This window comes from Lates calcarifer, linkage group LG21 (genome assembly GCF_001640805.2).
Source record: "Lates calcarifer isolate ASB-BC8 linkage group LG21, TLL_Latcal_v3, whole genome shotgun sequence".
NCBI lineage: Eukaryota > Metazoa > Chordata > Actinopteri > Centropomidae > Lates > Lates calcarifer.
Window position 1 is genome coordinate 11,618,895 of NC_066853.1, and position 17,077 is coordinate 11,635,971.

Sequence of the window (17,077 nt, forward strand, 5' to 3'; positions counted from 1 at the left end):
AACTAGACTAAGGAAGAATAGATCAGACGAAAAGGCACCTTGTGTTATATACATGTCAGATACAGACGAAAACATAGAAGAAAGACACATGGTATTCGTACAAAGAAAAAAAAAACTTGTTCAACGGACGCTTTTATTTTGAAAAACAGCGAACCGGATATTTTACTCTTCTTCCGGCACTTGCGTCGGTGCTGGTCAAGATGGCTTCTCAGCAACAGCAGCCCGGTGGTCCGATGTCTCAGCCTGGATTACAACAGCCCACTTCAATACAACAGCAACAGCAGCAATTGAGTCAACAACAAGACTTTGATCCAGTTCATAGATTCAAGATGCTTATTCCACAGCTGAAGGAGAGTCTGCAGGTAACTGTGCTGCATCGAGCTAAAAACTGAAATCGAAAATGCCCAAAACATCTGGTCACAATAGCTGAAGTTGTTTTTTTTTTTTAAAACGATTTCATTGTACAAATACTGTATGTTCACAAGTAAATTAAAGCTCTGTAGCAGTGTACTTTGATCACTTTGCCTTATTTTTCATTTGCAGAATGTGATGAAGATTGCATCCCTGAATTTGGCCCATAACACAGCCATTGACAACGGCATGTGAGTAGCCTGGCTGGGGGTGGCAACTTTACATCAGTGCTCCCTAAGAAAAGATGTTTCCGATTTTTCAAGTATGTCTGTTGTTTATTCTGTTGTAGCAAAAGCAGCGACGCCTCTGTTCAGCGCTTTGACAAGAGCTTAGAGGAGTTTTATGCCCTTTGTGATCAACTGGAGCTGTGCTTGGTAAGACTGTGGTCAGATACTTTAAAAGTCCCTAAGGAAAAATGCAGACACTCAACATAAATCACAAAAACAGGAAAACAGCAAACACAATATAAGGCTTAACTATTGATAAATAGATCAAATAAAATGTATCAATAAAAGTAAAGACTAGAGACAAAACCATAACCAGGCTATACTATGTGCTGACATAATGGACTTTTACTACTGTGTTTACTTCTCGATTTTGTATTTGTTAAATTATATCATTTATTTTCTGCAAACAGATAAAACTTAAGTCCCTAACATAACTTCATTACTATATAACGATAATGAGTGAAACAGTCCTTTTATGGGAAGTGTTTTTGATCCTGTTGTAATGAGAGATAATGTTGTAATGTAATGTGTGTAACACACACAGTACATCCGCACTTAAAATGGATGACGCAAACTTAGACTTTCTCTCTTCTGTGCAGCGGCTGGCGTATGAGTGTCTTTCCCAGAGCATCGACAGCGCCAAACATTCACCTAACCTAGTCCCAACAGCCACCAAGCCCGACACGGTGCAGACGGAGTCCATGTCTTATGCCCAGTACCTCGGCATGATCAAGTCTCAGATCTCCTGTGCCAAAGATATCCACAATGCTTTGCTGGAGTGTTCCAAGAAGATCGCAGGAAAGGCACAGCCTCAGGGAATCATGTAGACCTGGACTTACGATTCAGACTCTTTCTGCATCTGGTGACTTTTTCAGAGGAAGATGATGGATTTCACACTCGGGGCTGTTCCATATTCAGATCTCAGTTTTGCGCTACACTGTTCATGATGCTGTTTAATTTCTCAAGATCTCGTGTATTTAGTTTTTTTTTGTTTTGTTTTATAATTTATGTTTATTGCAAGTGCTTTGTAATTATTCCAGACAAAAAGTCATGTTCTGAGATGACCAGCAGGTGGTGGCAAAGTTGTACCTGCCACCTCAACATTCACAGGTCTTTTGTAGCTTATTTGTATTGAACATTAAAACCTTTCTACATATACTGAAGTTTCTCATTATTCCAGATGTGCAAAGGAAGACTGGTCTAAAGTGAGGAGAATGTAATGTCATAGAGCAAAACCCCATAAGTTGTTTCTGCAGGCACTGTAGTGACAATAAAATGTGAGTTTTAAAGACTCATTTGCTCAACTGTGCAGGTGAATTACTACAGTTTTAATTTGACCATTTTATCCTTTTATCTGAAAGTTTTATAAAGATTTAACAGTAGGAGTAGTTAAGGGGAAGAAAATGCCAGACTTAGATTTACAGAGGCAGTAGAATGAAGTGTCTTTTTGATAGAATCAGTCATATGCACTGAATAATAGCCAAGCTCTTTGTCCATGGAGGATCACATAAAAGAAGGATTATATTTAACTTCTATTAAAACAGCAGTGTTGGTATAGTGAGGCCACAGAGTAGTAGCCTGGTAAGATACAGAGCAATCCCCTTACAAAGTCTCCTCGCAAGTTTAAATGGTTCATTTTTTTTTCCACGAATGCCCAATTTTATTCTCTCCCATCACATGACAAATGAGAGGTATAAACTCACTGAGTTCATTTTCAACACCCTGAGAGGGTCTTTTGAGTGGTTCGTCTTCCATGTTACATAAACACACTAGGAGACAGGAAACATAACACTAATCACACTTTTGCCCTTGAGCTCTGTATTCCTGGACCGAATGAGGACGGAGTGCACTTGGACCCTTGTTGAGCTATACACGGATCAGCCATAGCATTAAAACCACTGACAGCTAAAAGTGACACATTCATCATCTTATTACAATACAATATTCTGCTGAGGAACCTTCATTCATCTGGATTACTTTATATATAATACTTTGACACAAACCACCCACCTAAACGTTGTTTTAGACCAAGCACACACCCTCAATGGCAACAACACTCCCCAATCTCAGGGGCCTCCCCCAGCAGGATAATGCTCCCACCACACGACAAAAAGTGCTCAGAAATGTTTCAAGGAACACGACAAAGAGCCCAAGGTGTTGACCTGGCTTCTAGACTCCCCAGATCATCTGTGGGATGATCCAGAACAAGTCAGATCCATGGAGCCCCATCTGACAGTCCACAGGACTCAAAGGATCTGCTGCCAATGTCCAGGTACCAGACACTACAGGAGATCTTCAGAAATCCCATGTCCAAGCCCCAACAGGTCAGATCTATTTTAAATAGGTCCCCCAGTATGAGGGGGGCCTATGCAATATTAGGCAGGTACCACAGGTACTGAATCAGATTGGGATCTGGGGAGTTTGGAGCCCAGGTCAACAGATTTGGCTCTTTGTCATGTTCCTTGAGACATTTCTGAGCAATTTTTGTGCTGTATTGGGAACATTATCTTGCGGGGGGAGGCCCCTGACATTGGGGAGTGTTGTTGCCATTGAAGGGGTGTGTTCTTGGTTTGTGACAATATTTAGGTGGGTGGAACGTGACAAAGTAACGTCCAAATGATGTCAGGACCAAAGGTTCCTCAGCAGAACATTGTGTTATAACAAGATGATCAATGTTATTCACTCCATCCACCAATGGTCATAATGTTATGACTGATTGGTGTGTATTGGTCAGAGGCTCCTCGATGTCTTCCTATCATATGTTGAAGCTAAGGGATTAGTGAAGTCTGACACAAGCACGTGAGAGGGCAGCCTGTTGGGCTTGCAGCTGTGTAACATCTCAGACCAATCTGAGCTACTGACAAGTGCTTGGATCCAAAAATACTACCCTGGGTCACTAGAAAACAGTCACACTAAGAGGTTCATCACAATGCAGGCTCACACTCTCATAGACCTTCTCTTGGCCCACACTAATATTAGGCAGTACAAGCCATTCAGTAACAGTTATCCAGCATTTTTACGTTGAGACTAACTTCTGTTCTTCCTTTTCAGCGAATATTAAGGTGAACCTGGTTTGGGACTGATCAAAAACAGAACACTGGAACAATCTTAATATTTTCACATTTTTACTTTCAGACAATAGTCTGTGTTAACACAGGCTTTTTATTTTTAAATCTTGAAAAAATATACAAGAACAAAGCTCGAATAATTGAGAATAATCCAGACGTTGTCAAGAGTTTGTGCCATGCTGCACAGAGTTCAGCAGATGAAAAACAAGTAACAATATAAAAAGGGAAGAGTATTATTTTTCTTTTTTACAAAGATTACAGCAGATAAAATACATATATCTAGAACATCAGGTACTAGACAAGATAATTACAAAAAGACAATTTAGACATTGCCTAAGTGCATTAGTGGATTTTAAACAGTCAACTACTAATTGTGTGTCTTGTTGCACTATGAAAATGACATAATGTGAGAAACAGATGAAACCATCAGAATACCTTACCTAGAGCTAATTCTATTCATCTGATGCAGAATGATATAAATTAATTGCTCTTTAACTGTTAATGTGTAATATAAGCTGTGGCTATGTATGAGTTTATTTTAATGTGTTTCAACATCACTACAACCACCATAGAAATACTAATGGTTTTAGTTTCCTGGTTGATGTGAGGGATTAAAGAGCCTTTGTTCCTTTTTTTGTAATGTTTTGTGACTGAGAATATTAATACTGTGAAAGTATTGTACCACTGGTTTTGCATGTTCTATGACCAACACATTAGAAATCATGTATATTTCTTTTTTTTTTTTCTTATGTTTTTAAACTAAAGTGTAAACTGTGCTAAGATTTAAATATCCATATTGAGATTAGAAATTTCATCCCTGGAAAAGTAGAATAAATGTTAAATGATGCAGCCATGTTCAGCAGGTCTCAATTCTCATCAAGTTGTATTTTGTATTGTGCAGTTGTGTTGTGCTTTGGAAAATTGACAGCAGTAATGTAAAATGTATAGTTTAGATATTTGAAAATCTGAGTCAGTGCCTTCTGATTGTGTCTATCTTTTTGATGAAACTAGTGTGTGTGTGTGTGGGTACAGAGCACCAGAGTGTGCCGCATGATGCTTGAAAGAGTTTAATAAGCACACAAACAGATGGTTTTAGTGCTTTTTAGAGCTCGAGCCTTTCGTCTTGCTTTTACCCTCAGCCTTTCCCTTTGATTGGTCCCTGTGGAAGACACAAAACAAAGTAAATAATCACAGTTCAAAAGCTAAATTAACTACAGTATCCAAACATGAGAACAATATACTCATCAACGTATTGTACTGTATGTATGTCTGCTATCAGTGTCTCCTACTTGTTGTTGTCATTTGATCCTGACCTTCAGATTCTGGCCTGTCCTCAACACTACATGTGGGTCACACTGACCTGTGGGCATGCTCAGGACCGTTGAGGGGTGCCCACTGAACAGCACGGGGTTGGGCTTCCTCCAGGCGAGATGTGGGGCCAGATGCTTGGAACTTTGACACCTTGTGCTGCCACTCGTCATCAAAAGACTGTGCTTCAGCTGGAGGTGGAGGATCAGGATCATATTAGGCAACGTTCTGGCTGTGGCCTAGAAAGACCTAGACAGTAGACCTCATAGTGGAATAATGCTGTGTTCAGTTGGCTAGTCAGCTTAAGAAATCCACAGAATGTGTATGACCTGACCACACACTACTCCACAGAGCGAGTCAAACATATGAAAACTAGCTACTGCAGTGACTCAATCACTTCAACATACATTCATCCATGTTCTGAAAGTCCTGGTTGAACTCCTTCTCTCCTGTTTTCTTGTTGTATTTCTTCTCAACGACATGTCCCCTGTCCTGGATGTGGTGGCCAATTGACATCTCCTCCAGACCGCTCTCGGAGTCTTTAAGTGCTCGCCGGGTCTCCTTGATCTGGTGATAAAACATTATTAAACCCATCAGACACATCAGTTGGTCCGTGAAGAAGCTCAGGACCTTCCAGATGATTTATGGTACACCTTGATGGAACAGAGCGACTGAGGGAAAAGTTTGCTTGCGATAATGTTTTCACAAGGAAAGGCCAGGAAAGGATAGAGTGAGTGAGTGAGTCTTCTACAGACATGTTTGCTTCTCCAGTGCTCTAATGCAGTGTGATATGATACAGTAACACATATGATAGGGTACTTACCCCTCCAGGGGCACGGCGTGTCGACGAGGTTGCCTGGAAGACCTTGGGAGGCTCATTTCCAACCTTTGAATATGTCATGATTGATGAGGAGCTGAATGAGTGGGTGTTTGAATCTGTGGACGTGTTCTCCTGAGACACACACAAACACACATGGTTTAGGTGCCACAACAGTCTGAGAAAGCAGCAAAACAAAAGAAATGGAAAATGAAATCATAACAAGAGTAAACTCACAAAGTTTCGATGCATCTCCTGCATCCTGTTTCTCATGTTGGACATCATGTTGTCGAACATGCCAAAAGGGTTCAACATCATGTCCTGCACAAACACAAAGGGAAATCAATATCCAAGAGGCCAGGAGAGTTGACAGGCTGGGCTCATATGCCACCTGGTCACTAGGCATTATCAACTCGTAAACGATTCCATCATGTGTACAAACATACGCACACAGGGTACAGTGTACTAAATGTGTCATACATGTGTGCTGCCCAGGACATTCACATTTTATCACTTCACCACATGTGAGTGTGTGACATACATAACAAAACTAGAAACCAGGTTCAGCATGCAAAGACACACAGTGTTAATGTCTTTGTTCAGAGTTTTTCCTTCATACAGAATTTAAAGGTGGTCAACTTGTTCCAATAATAAAACTCGTGTGAGAAGTCCTGCGTTACATGAGTCAACTTGACTGCATGTTTGATAAAAGTTGGATTAGTTGCAGGGCATTTAATCACTGACATTATTATATAAATGCAAAGCACCCCATGGGAGAGTCTCTGTAGGTTACTGTTAAGGTACCACCTTTTCCTCATTTTGAGCCAGGAAAAACCCAGTACACTACTTGAGTCAGTCATGCATGCTGCGATGTCATCAGCATCCTGTTGACATTAGATACATCAGATAGCCACAGACTGCAGATCATTATGGCCACATTATTGTAACTTTTTGGACTAAGAACAAGAACCAGGGCACAATTTTTCAACAGCAGCAAACAGATCGTCATTATCTTGTCTAAAGAACAACAGTGCATATTAGACTGTGCAAACTTCAGAAAACAACCCAGTGGTCATTCCTCATTCTGGTTACAGTATTTCTACAAGAATTATTTTTTAAGAGTGGCAGTAGTGTGTGAACTTTTTTGATGGGGGTGTAATGACAGCTCAGTTTGTAGGCAAAGCGTTCTTCTACAAATTACTTGTTATTCTGATAGCAGTTACATAATGTGATTTATTTGTTCCACATTTAAACTTAATGCCCCATTACAGAGTATGTGGAACACACAGTTACTTGCAATGCAGTTTTGGCCCCAGGACAACACTTAAATTTAATCATCTTAAAATATAATCTATCCTGGACTGAAGAAAGGCACATCAACATGTCTGACTTCCCTAGTACCTGTAAAAAATCCTGCTATTGGGTAAAGATTGGCAAACTAGAGCAAGTAGACAGACCTGTGGAAAGCCATTGTTTGTTTCAGGTGTGTTCCTTATCTTTGCTTCTGCTGACAAAAAATGCTGTATACCTTGGTGAAAACATCTGCTTTACATAAAGAGTTGACTTAATGTTGGATGTTGTGTTATGCCTCAAAGAGTATGATATAGGTAAAAAGTCAGGAAAGCTCCAGTTAGGTTTCTAGTTAAATGGTACTGTCACTGAGTTAAAATAATTGTTTTGCTGGTAATATGATGATGAGAAATAACACAATATTGTAGACATGGATTGGTGTGATGGTGTGAATCTGAAGTAAATGCAGAAGATATACTGTGACCACTTTACCGACAGAGTCAGTTATAGAGTTAGAGCATGCACCTGGTCAGTATGGCTTTCAATGAGAAATTCATAGTGTCGTTGAACATCAGGGGACTGACCGTGCTGTCAGAACTGCCAAAGGGCAACAATGACCGGCTCATATCCTGGGGATTCAAACGGTATCATTTTAGCAACATAACATAGTATTGCATTTGTATAGCATGTCACACACACAAACAAACACCCACACTGCCACACACCCATGATTCATGTAGACTTTTTGCATGTTTGTTGAGGCTGCTGCCAGTAAGTTGTTAGGTTGTCTTACATCGGTCACTAAGCCCTTGACACAGCTACGAAGAGCTCTCCACATGACCTTAAGCACAGCAGCCATGAACTCTCATGGGGTGCAGGCACCAAGCAGTGACAGGCGAGTGAGAAGGGGGCAGCCTACAGCTTTCAGTCAGACACTGTGTTCTCTGGGCCAAAACCGCAGGTGTTTATGACCTTGCTTCCCTAGATGAGCATCTCAACAGCCATCGCTATGTATGTGCACGTATGTGTGTGTATTCGCAGGGGTATTGTGCATAATCAGTGGGGTGTTGAATGACTTGTGTTCCATGTGTAATTGGGTCGCATTGCCAAAGATTAGCGTGGGTTTAACACTGAAACTGAGCTTCATTCTAGGAAGGCTGCATTGGGCTGGGCAGACCAGTCAGGACAGGGATCTAACAGGGGGTCGAAGAGTCCAAGGCTGCTCTCTCAGCTCTTTTCAAAGGTCAAGCTGATGTAAAACGCTCCTGACCAGCATCTATGAAGCCTCACAGCCAATTTTATCCCAGAGTGGCATCTATGAACTAATAAATGCCAGTTACATAGCTGCCAGCATTATATTTAGACTGGGGTTGAGCAGAGGAGAGATTGGGGGTGCAAAATAAGGAATGTAGACCCAGTGGTCTTTAACACATTATTTTAGGCTGTCTGGACTACTGGAGATTGACATTCTTAATTCTATCTCCCTCTCAATCTGATACTGAACCTGCCACTGTGCCCTCTGAGGAAGGTTGCTCCTGCTCCTGGGGGAGCTATGCATTACACCTTAGGGGACATGTACTATAGATACGATTCATACTTAAAAGGAAAAGTGAGGTTGTGCTGCAAACACATCATTGTCAGGTAGACAGAAACATTTTTAAAATTTGTGCTGTTACTGAATCTGGCTATGGTGACTGATGTTTGTAAAGCTGTTGTAGGTTTAGGAACTGATTAAATTCACACTGCCCCCAGAGAAGGAGGAAACACAGACATGAAGGGCAAAAAAACTACAACACAGATGAAATCAGCTCTGCTCCACAGAATCAAAGAAAGTACATCTAACTTATAATGCTGCTTGACTGTCATTCGACAGTACTTTTATAAACAAGTGCTCAGATGAATGAGTGCACTGAAAGGTGATATGAACCAGGTAGTGGATATTGGCAAGAGAATGGGAAATGTGAGCACTCATAGCAGGCTTGGAAGGTAAGATGGGGCTTATTTTCCCACTGGGAATCTAATCCTTAGCAAGCTAATACAAGAAGTACAAGCCTTCCAGCATTATGTGGCCAATGCGTGTGTATTTCTGTGTGAGTGTGTACATGCATGCCTGCGTGCCATTTTTGTATTATTTTGCACACTGTGATTCTGAGCATGTTTTTTTTTAAATGCTGTATGTGTGTGTTTATGTGCGTATTTCTATGTGAACATTTGTGCCTGTGATACTGGAGAACAGTATGAGAGTGAGCTGTCTGTCATCTAGCTGCTAATGCACCAGCACTGCCAAGGCACGTTCCGCCAAACAGATGGACCAAAAGAGCAACAACGAGAAAACAGAGTGTCCATGACATCCGTACACAATGCCTTTACAAAGCCAACAACACAACAGCAGAGCTTTAGTCCTTTAACCACTGCTGGGCACCACAAGACTGATCCTTATCTTCAGACAAATGTATGTGAGTACTGTGATAAAAACTGTGGATCGTTATGATAATTCAGATATTTGATTCCATGTGTTTTACCACAAGGTGGGTTTTCTGTACATTGTTCCTGACTATTAACAAAGAAGTTTAAGGATCAGGAGGCTACAGAAATTATGAAACATATAGCATAACATCATTCCTAATATTAGATTAAATAATTTGTTTGGATAGAGATTTTACAGTGTAGCTCTATTTCACCCACTGTCACCGAGGTCATTAGTCAAGTATTCAGAGCCCCTCCACAGCTGGCATTAGATAGTTAATGGCATGATGCTAATAAAGAGAAAGCAGATTGCTGGCTATTGAGGCTAGGCTTCTGATGAAAGTCATTATCAAGGATAAATATACAGGCTCTCATGAGGTACTGGGATTAAAGCAGGTGACAGGGACTAAGTTTGATTTAGCAGGGATAAATAAGCAGTGGAGGGGGTGATCTGGGAAAGGTGAACGGGTGCAATATGGCAGACCAAAGCTTTTCCTTACAAGCCTGCATCATTAACATCAAAATGTTCCAGAGAAAACAACTGGTCCAGGAGTACATTTTAAACATTATACCTGGAACACATATTACAAGCCCACAGCTTATGAGGAAGCAGTTATATCTGAAGACAAACTATATCTTTTATGACAAGTAGGCCATGTATAATGAAAATAAACTGTTATTTTCAGCAGCAGCTCATCTGAGCAGAGTGGAGCACAATTCTCTGGAGTCCTATTGGTGTGAGTGTCAAAGAAGTGTGTACGTGTATTTGCAAGAAAGTAGTGTGTCAGTGGAACAATGCACTATAAATAGGGCTCCTCAGGGCTAGATATAACTGTCCAGAGAGGCCAAGGGGGTTGCCCTTCCTCTAAACCAGAGACTCACATGACCCCATACCTCAGTGAGTGGTGCTCCAGTTATGCTGCCAGTGGCCAGCCTCCACTATAACCTTAGTAAACTTTAGCACTTCCTCCAAACACTACTCATCTGTAATTATAAGCCCATGATTAGTGGACAGAGGGTTGTACTGGTGTATGAGTGAACTGCCAAAGCAGGGGCTTCATCCTTTATCCCATACAGTCTGAAATGATATGTATCTGGGTTAGTCAGTTGTGTATGTACACGCACATATGGATACTGTAACATGCTCGGTAGAGTTTTATTAACAATTTCTTGAGTCCACAAGTAGACAAACAACTCAACACTGTAGAATGAGTGCTCCTCGAAATGCATGTTCTTACCCTGTGTTCGTCCCTCAGCGCCAGGGATGAGCTAGGATGTTCTACCATGTCGTGACCACGGCTTCTCCCATCCATTATACTGGGCATTAAGGGCCCACCAAATGGCTCAGAGAAGCTACGCATCATTTGTCGCATATGTTCCCTGTGAGCCCGGAATGGATCCCTATAAGAGAGGAAGAGGAAGTACAGACAGTGATAACATCAGCATTCACTCAGGAGTTCTAAGCAACGCTGCAAGATGATGCCAACAGCTGCAAACCACAAGAAAGTCAATGAAGATTAAAAAAAAAAAAAGAATGTCTTAACACCAAGCACTCAATTCCTATATTTGAGAATGACTCCTTCACGAGCTTGGAGCTCATTAAAGATAAATTCTTTGATGAACACAACACACTGAAATAAGAAGCATCCCTAAAATACTTTCAGCCACCCTTACACTTGCCTTAGAAGTCGGGTCAAGTGTAGCTACACTAACTCAGCAGGTGTTCACTCATGCAATAAGCCAAAGTGACTGTAGCGTGTCAGCGAGTGTCAGTGTAGGTAGTTTTTCAGAAACGAAAAATTACTAATTACTTTCTCTAAATTATACTGGGAATTATATATCAAAATGTAAAGTACATGGACTTGAATAATAAAGCAACACCTTGGCGCACCTGACATTTTTATTCGCATTTTAATATTGCACTTAAAAATTATCAAATGAACAGAACTACATAAAAATCTGTGTCTGTTCTTTAAACAGCTGTTCTACTGTATGTAACAGTTTGATTAAAATCTAACTGAAAAGGCTAATGTACATGTGTATATGGTCGGTAACAAAATACTGATATAACTACTCTCAAGTTTGCTCAATGCAACATGTTATGTGTATGGAAACCACATTTTATTATTTTACAAGTGACAAATTCCCTTGATAAACGGATTCTGAGCGTAGTTTAGCTGACGCATTTTAAAAACACAACTCTAAAAACCTTCATTACAAGCCAAAACATTTTGATAGCAGTTAGAGTTAATAGCTTTAACACAGCAATCCAGGTACTCACGAGAAGAACGGGTCGTCATCAAAGTCCCTGAAATTACTGTTGAACATTTCCACGGATTTTGAGGCTGTAAACAAAAGACAAAGATAAAGATTTTCAAGAAATAATCCCGTGTCCACTACAGGTGTCCCCGGTCTGCCGCTCAGCCTCGGTAACGTTACTATGGAAGAGATCGAATTGAACGTAATTTACAACCACTCTAACACCGGCCACGTGATAAGAATCCGGCCCACAGATTGGCTGGTTATTCGGAGCTTCGAACAGGTTCTATCCGCGCGCTGTATATTGTGGGTGGCTGCCATGACAACGCCACTCTAGAAATTTCTTGTAAAACACAAATTTTCTTATCTTGCTTGCGCATGTCACCGCAAAATTAGCTGTGTGCTTATCCAGCATACCCTCACAGGGGAGGTGTAGCCTGTACGCAGTGAAAACCAATTCGTAACCACAGACATATCAATGTTTTTAAAGGAAAAGTTCACAATTTAACAGCCAGTACGAATAGGAGGATTAACGGCAAGAAAATAGTGCGTCATGTACATGTACATGTACATAGACACCGGATCGTTGTTTCATGACAGTTTGAACTTATCCTGACACGATTCTTGGTTTAATAATACACACACATTTTATTCCAAGCAAGCACTCACACAGCAAAGCTTAATGTGTGTGCTTGCCTTAGCAAATCATTTGTGCTTTCTAATTTGTTATTTCATTACAACATTGACTATTTGCAGGGTAGGCTAGTGACACATAGTGTACCAGACTCGGTATAGATTTACCATCTGGCTGTTCCACAAATAGGCCACAGTGTGACTCTACACTGCCTCAAATCCCTGCTCAAACTGAGACACAACACTGAATAAACATAAATAAGTGAATACTATATATACATATATTTAACAGCAAAGTTAAGAGCAGGTGAGAGGATGTTAACTACAGTCTTAAGTCAATCCTCATGCAGACCAAAGAGATAAAGTTACCTCAGACTGAGTCAAACTACTTTTTGTGAGTTACTGTATGGTAGGGTGACTCATTTATCTGTATCTGTCTCAAGATACTACTAGTATTTCTTACTTTAAGAACATAACAAGTGTCACAAGTTTATCTCCATAATACACCCACAACAGCACAAGACAGTTTTCATTCAAAAAAATCACAGCAATTTTTATTTTACTGTTGATTACAAAAGGCAACAATGTATCAAATGCGGCATCTAGATGGTAAAACATATTGCTTCATCTGACTGCAAGATCAACATTAAAAATAAATGAAGACAAATAAAGAACAGCAGACTGTTCAACTGAATTAACATCAATAAAATAATAAGCACGTCAGGACCAAAAACTGTTAATTTACGTGAGTTCTCACAAGAGTTTTACAACAGGTAAGAATAATTAGTGGAAGGGGAAGGTAAGAAACATTAAGATGTCCTAAAACAAGACAGATTATGATGGGATTTCAGATATGATAAAAGCAATCTTGACTGAATGAATGCAGTTTGGATCTGGATTGAAAGTGTCCAGGGAATGGGAAGGATCTTCTGGGTTTCTGGTGTCTTTCAGGGCACAGGACTTCCCATGAGCCTCTCCTGTCGCAGTGAGATTAGTCTGTTGAGCCACAGCTCCTCTGCCTTCTCCTTGTCCATGAACAACTGCAGGACAGTGTAGAGAGGACACGCTAGTAAGCATACAAACAAATGTACAGATGAGGACAGGGATCACACAACTGAAGGGAACGGGATCTATCTATCTATCTATCTATCTATCTATCTATCTATCTATCTATCTATCTATCCAGAATGTGACAGAAATGAATTAGCTATGTATCCTCATTAGTTCATGAGCACAGTTGGCAGTACTGACCACTGACCCCCATGTGACCTGAGTGTGGAGTCACAGCGCTGACATGAGTGAAGTCAGAGTCATAGTCAGTTACATGTCATCTTAGTCTTAGTCATTTCAAAATGCACATGAGAAAAACCTCTTTTTAATCATAACTCATCTAGTTGTGTGGGCCTGGGAGTGTGTTAGTCTGGTGATAGAAAAGGCCTACACATGACTTGTCTTCATCGCAGTACATCACCAACGGTAATAATATTGATCGTAAGAGGGCTATAAAAACTGCTGCTGCGAGTGTCTGATGAATGAAGGCATCTGTTTATTAGGAAGTAACAGAATGACTATGAGACTGTGGAGCAAGGCACAGAGACTTGGGGGGGGGATTGGAAGATTATTTCTATATTCACTGTGGGTGTTTGTATAAGAGTGAGAGATAATGTTGACATGTTGGCTATGTGTATCTACTGTGCATCTACGTGATGATATGTGTCTATTATTATGCAGATTGTGGAGCAACAGAGGCCACGTCAATCCTTCATTCCTAACCCACGCCGCTTACAGCTGCACTGCATGTTATCTGTGTGTTAGATTCAACACCAGTGAGTTCTTGTCTGTCGGCCCTGCACTGGTGTCAGGGTGCTAATGAGGCTGTGTGTGTGGGATGACAGTATCTGGGCTGGGCTAATGGGACTCATCTGTTCTAATTGGAAGTGGAGCTGGAGCTGAAGCTGGGGTCGGGGCCTGCCTGGGGCATATTGCTGCCATACATCAGCCTGTCTGAGGTTGTGTATGAGGTTGTGTGTGCATCTGAGCTGGAGGGCTCTGTGTGTGTGTGTAACAGTGTGTGTGAGTGTGTGTATGTGAGGGGGTTATCTGCATACGTCAGGGCATAACTTAGTTTCCCCAGTGGAGATAGATGACTGGGAAGCCCCAGGGAGCGTTATTGGAGTTTAAAGTTTTCCTTCTCGTTTTTCATCATTGGTCTGTAGGCACGGGAGGAGGTGATGTTAGGAGGCTTTAATCTGCTATACTGCAGAGTCCTGTATGATACGATGCATCAGAATATACAGGAGTGGTGTAAATAGTGGTGGTGGTGTCAGTAGAAGCAGTATTTTCATAGGAAAAGTTTACAAAGTTTGTTCACCAATCAATAAAGGCAAGCACCATACTCATAAAAACAAGAAGGTACCAAAAGATAAACATGACAAGAAGCAAGATCAATTTCATCTGTGCCTGAGGTTTGGAGAGAAGGTTTTAAAAAGTTTGTGTTATACGACTTCAGGACTGCTTGGTGTGACATGGAGGCAAACAGAAAAACCTAAACCCTACAGTAAAAGGGTTTCACAGGTGAGAACTTACACTGGGATGGGCAAGTGTGTCACTGTCGTAGTAGACTATGGACATGGGAAGAGTAACTTCCTGAGAATCTGCCCTCTCTGACTCCTGCTTCACCTCAGCCGGTTCAGTCTGCACTCACAGAAATACACAAAATATTAAAAATATCACACTCACATTAAAATGAGCACATTCAAGTATTTAAATAGGTTACCAAAACACATACAGAAACACAATTAATATATACATATAAATAGGAGATGCAACTAACAAACTGTGACAGCAAATTTTTTTAAAAAAGAAAAGCACTTTCAGAATATTGAAATAAAGGTTGAAGCAATAATGATTCTACAGTAAACATTATTTTACTGTTTCTAATGTTATCAAATTACCATGTTAATGGTATGTGTATAGGAACAGAAATACTTCTGTCCTTCAAAATGAAATATCATCTGTATCTCAAGTCCATACTGTAAATCATTCTCTGGTTTTGAGTATGTGCTATATGTACTGTGTCCACACTGGAAAACTGACAAAATTAAGTACTACACACACACACACACACACACACACACACACACACACACACAAAGTTAGTATGCACACTACAACTGATTGTACTTTTTAAGTGTGCTGCTCATATTGAAATTGTCCCGCAGTGCAAAAGGAAATGGAGGCACTGCTCATGGCTTGAAAATATTTGAATAATCTCTACAAAGATCTTGGAAAAAAAGTACAAAATCTTTAGCAAATATTTTGCTGTCCCAAAATTTGATGGACGTCTCATTGATATAAAATATACACACACTGACTGCAAGCTCTGAAAAATATGCTATACAAATACAAATACAATACACACTACACACAATTACTTTGTGGCATGGAAGTGGACACAGAAAGGAATTGTGAAATGCAATATAACATTAGTCCAGCAGATGGCAGTGAAGGACTGACCTGTGCAGTAAACTCAGAGTGCAGAGAACTGATAAATATGTGTCATTTGCTTCATCTATCTGTATATGTAAGAAGAACATGAGACTTTGAGCATTATGCTGTATTTCACCCTTCATCTCATCCACTTTATATTTTGTGTGAGTGAGTGTCATTGGGTTAACCCAGCAGTTTCAGTGTGAGGGGGCTAGCTTCAGATAAGCTAAAGTGTATTAGGTGTTCTTCATGTTGGTGATTACTGAAACTAAAACTTGTAAATATCAAAATATTGGAAAATACACTTAGAAGAAACAGCCTTGTGACAGGTTAGCTTTGTCCGCTGAACAGCAACCTTATCCACATTTTGTTACAGTCACAGCCCAAAGAATGTTTCTGAAAAGGACTTTAAGTAAAGATAAAGGCTCTCTGTCCCCCTCATGTCACCATCTGTAGAATCCAAACTGATAGCAGGGAATATGATACTTAGAATGACTCTTCCCCCATCCCTGGAGGTATGACTTAAAGCTATAATAAGCCCAATATTTGGACGGATGGCCTGTTCTCCTTGATGAGGAAGAAGTAACAAAATTAATACTCTGCCAAGTCCATTCATGTTTCAAAGACTCCTAATACCAGCCCCAGAGCAAATGTTTACCCAGTTGGAAAGATCTATTTAAAATTCATTTGGCAGGATACAAAAAGTGAGCGAGATATAAAACACGCTGCCTAATAAGTATGGTGATGTGCCAGATATCAGATGGCATAACTGGTCATTACAATTCTTGAAAATGATATGCTGAGTATACATTTCTAATGAATGCGGTTTGCTTGAAATAGAAAAAAAACCCCTAAAAGATATACTGTGGCAGCTTCTCCTCATTAATCATTGCTTAAAAATTATTCAGTCAAAACCCATAGCTAGTTATCAATACTAAACCAAATAAACTAAGCATATATTCTCAGTAAAATGCTCAAATAGGCAACTTTAGTACTACATACTTTAAAAAGAGTTAATTAACTATCAGTTTCTTAAGTGGCAAATTACCCAAAGATATATTTAATAGGGTTGTAAATATTTATCTAGCTATTATTCTCTTCATTTTGGC

The 17,077-nt window shown here is 40.2% G+C and overlaps 3 protein-coding genes across 8 annotated transcripts in view; 1 reads left to right on the forward strand and 2 right to left on the reverse strand.

Annotated features, from left to right (window-relative positions):
- The first annotated feature begins 161 nt into the window (after positions 1 to 161).
- On the forward strand, positions 162 to 1,796 carry med29 (mediator complex subunit 29). The gene is made up of 4 exons (XM_018693969.2): positions 162 to 362; positions 544 to 602; positions 701 to 785; positions 1,238 to 1,796. The coding sequence occupies exons 1-4, from the start codon at positions 201 to 203 to the stop codon at positions 1,463 to 1,465; spliced, it is 534 nt and encodes a 177-aa protein (XP_018549485.1). The 5' UTR covers positions 162 to 200; the 3' UTR covers positions 1,466 to 1,796.
- A 1,950-nt stretch (positions 1,797 to 3,746) lies between these two features.
- mlf1 (myeloid leukemia factor 1) lies at positions 3,747 to 12,084 on the reverse strand. 3 transcript variants are annotated; one of them, XR_001962933.2, is made up of 8 exons: positions 11,869 to 12,084; positions 10,826 to 10,988; positions 7,706 to 7,750; positions 6,069 to 6,152; positions 5,838 to 5,966; positions 5,422 to 5,581; positions 4,996 to 5,205; positions 3,747 to 4,865 (listed from the first exon to the last, which is right to left on the reverse strand). XR_001962933.2 is itself a non-coding variant. In XM_018693984.2 (8 exons), the coding sequence occupies exons 1-8, from the start codon at positions 11,913 to 11,915 to the stop codon at positions 4,799 to 4,801; spliced, it is 834 nt and encodes a 277-aa protein (XP_018549500.1). In that variant the 5' UTR covers positions 11,916 to 12,073; the 3' UTR covers positions 3,747 to 4,798. The 3 variants fall into 3 exon arrangements, 2 of the variants coding, with proteins under 2 accessions (XP_018549500.1, XP_018549501.1); XM_018693984.2 differs by having other exon boundaries at positions 5,067 to 5,205; positions 11,869 to 12,073; XM_018693985.2 differs by lacking the exon at positions 7,706 to 7,750 and having other exon boundaries at positions 5,067 to 5,205; positions 11,869 to 12,073.
- A 921-nt stretch (positions 12,085 to 13,005) lies between these two features.
- Positions 13,006 to 17,077, reverse strand: part of rsrc1 (arginine/serine-rich coiled-coil 1) — a 111,173-nt gene continuing 107,101 nt past the window's right edge. For all 4 annotated transcript variants that reach the window (XM_018693976.2, XM_018693979.2, XM_018693975.2 and 1 more), the window contains 2 exons: positions 15,066 to 15,173; positions 13,006 to 13,519 (listed from right to left, as the gene is read on the reverse strand). In XM_018693976.2, the coding sequence (XP_018549492.1) occupies positions 13,427 to 13,519; positions 15,066 to 15,173 (201 nt within the window). In that variant the 3' untranslated portion in view covers positions 13,006 to 13,426. The remainder of the gene's footprint in view (positions 13,520 to 15,065; positions 15,174 to 17,077) is intronic.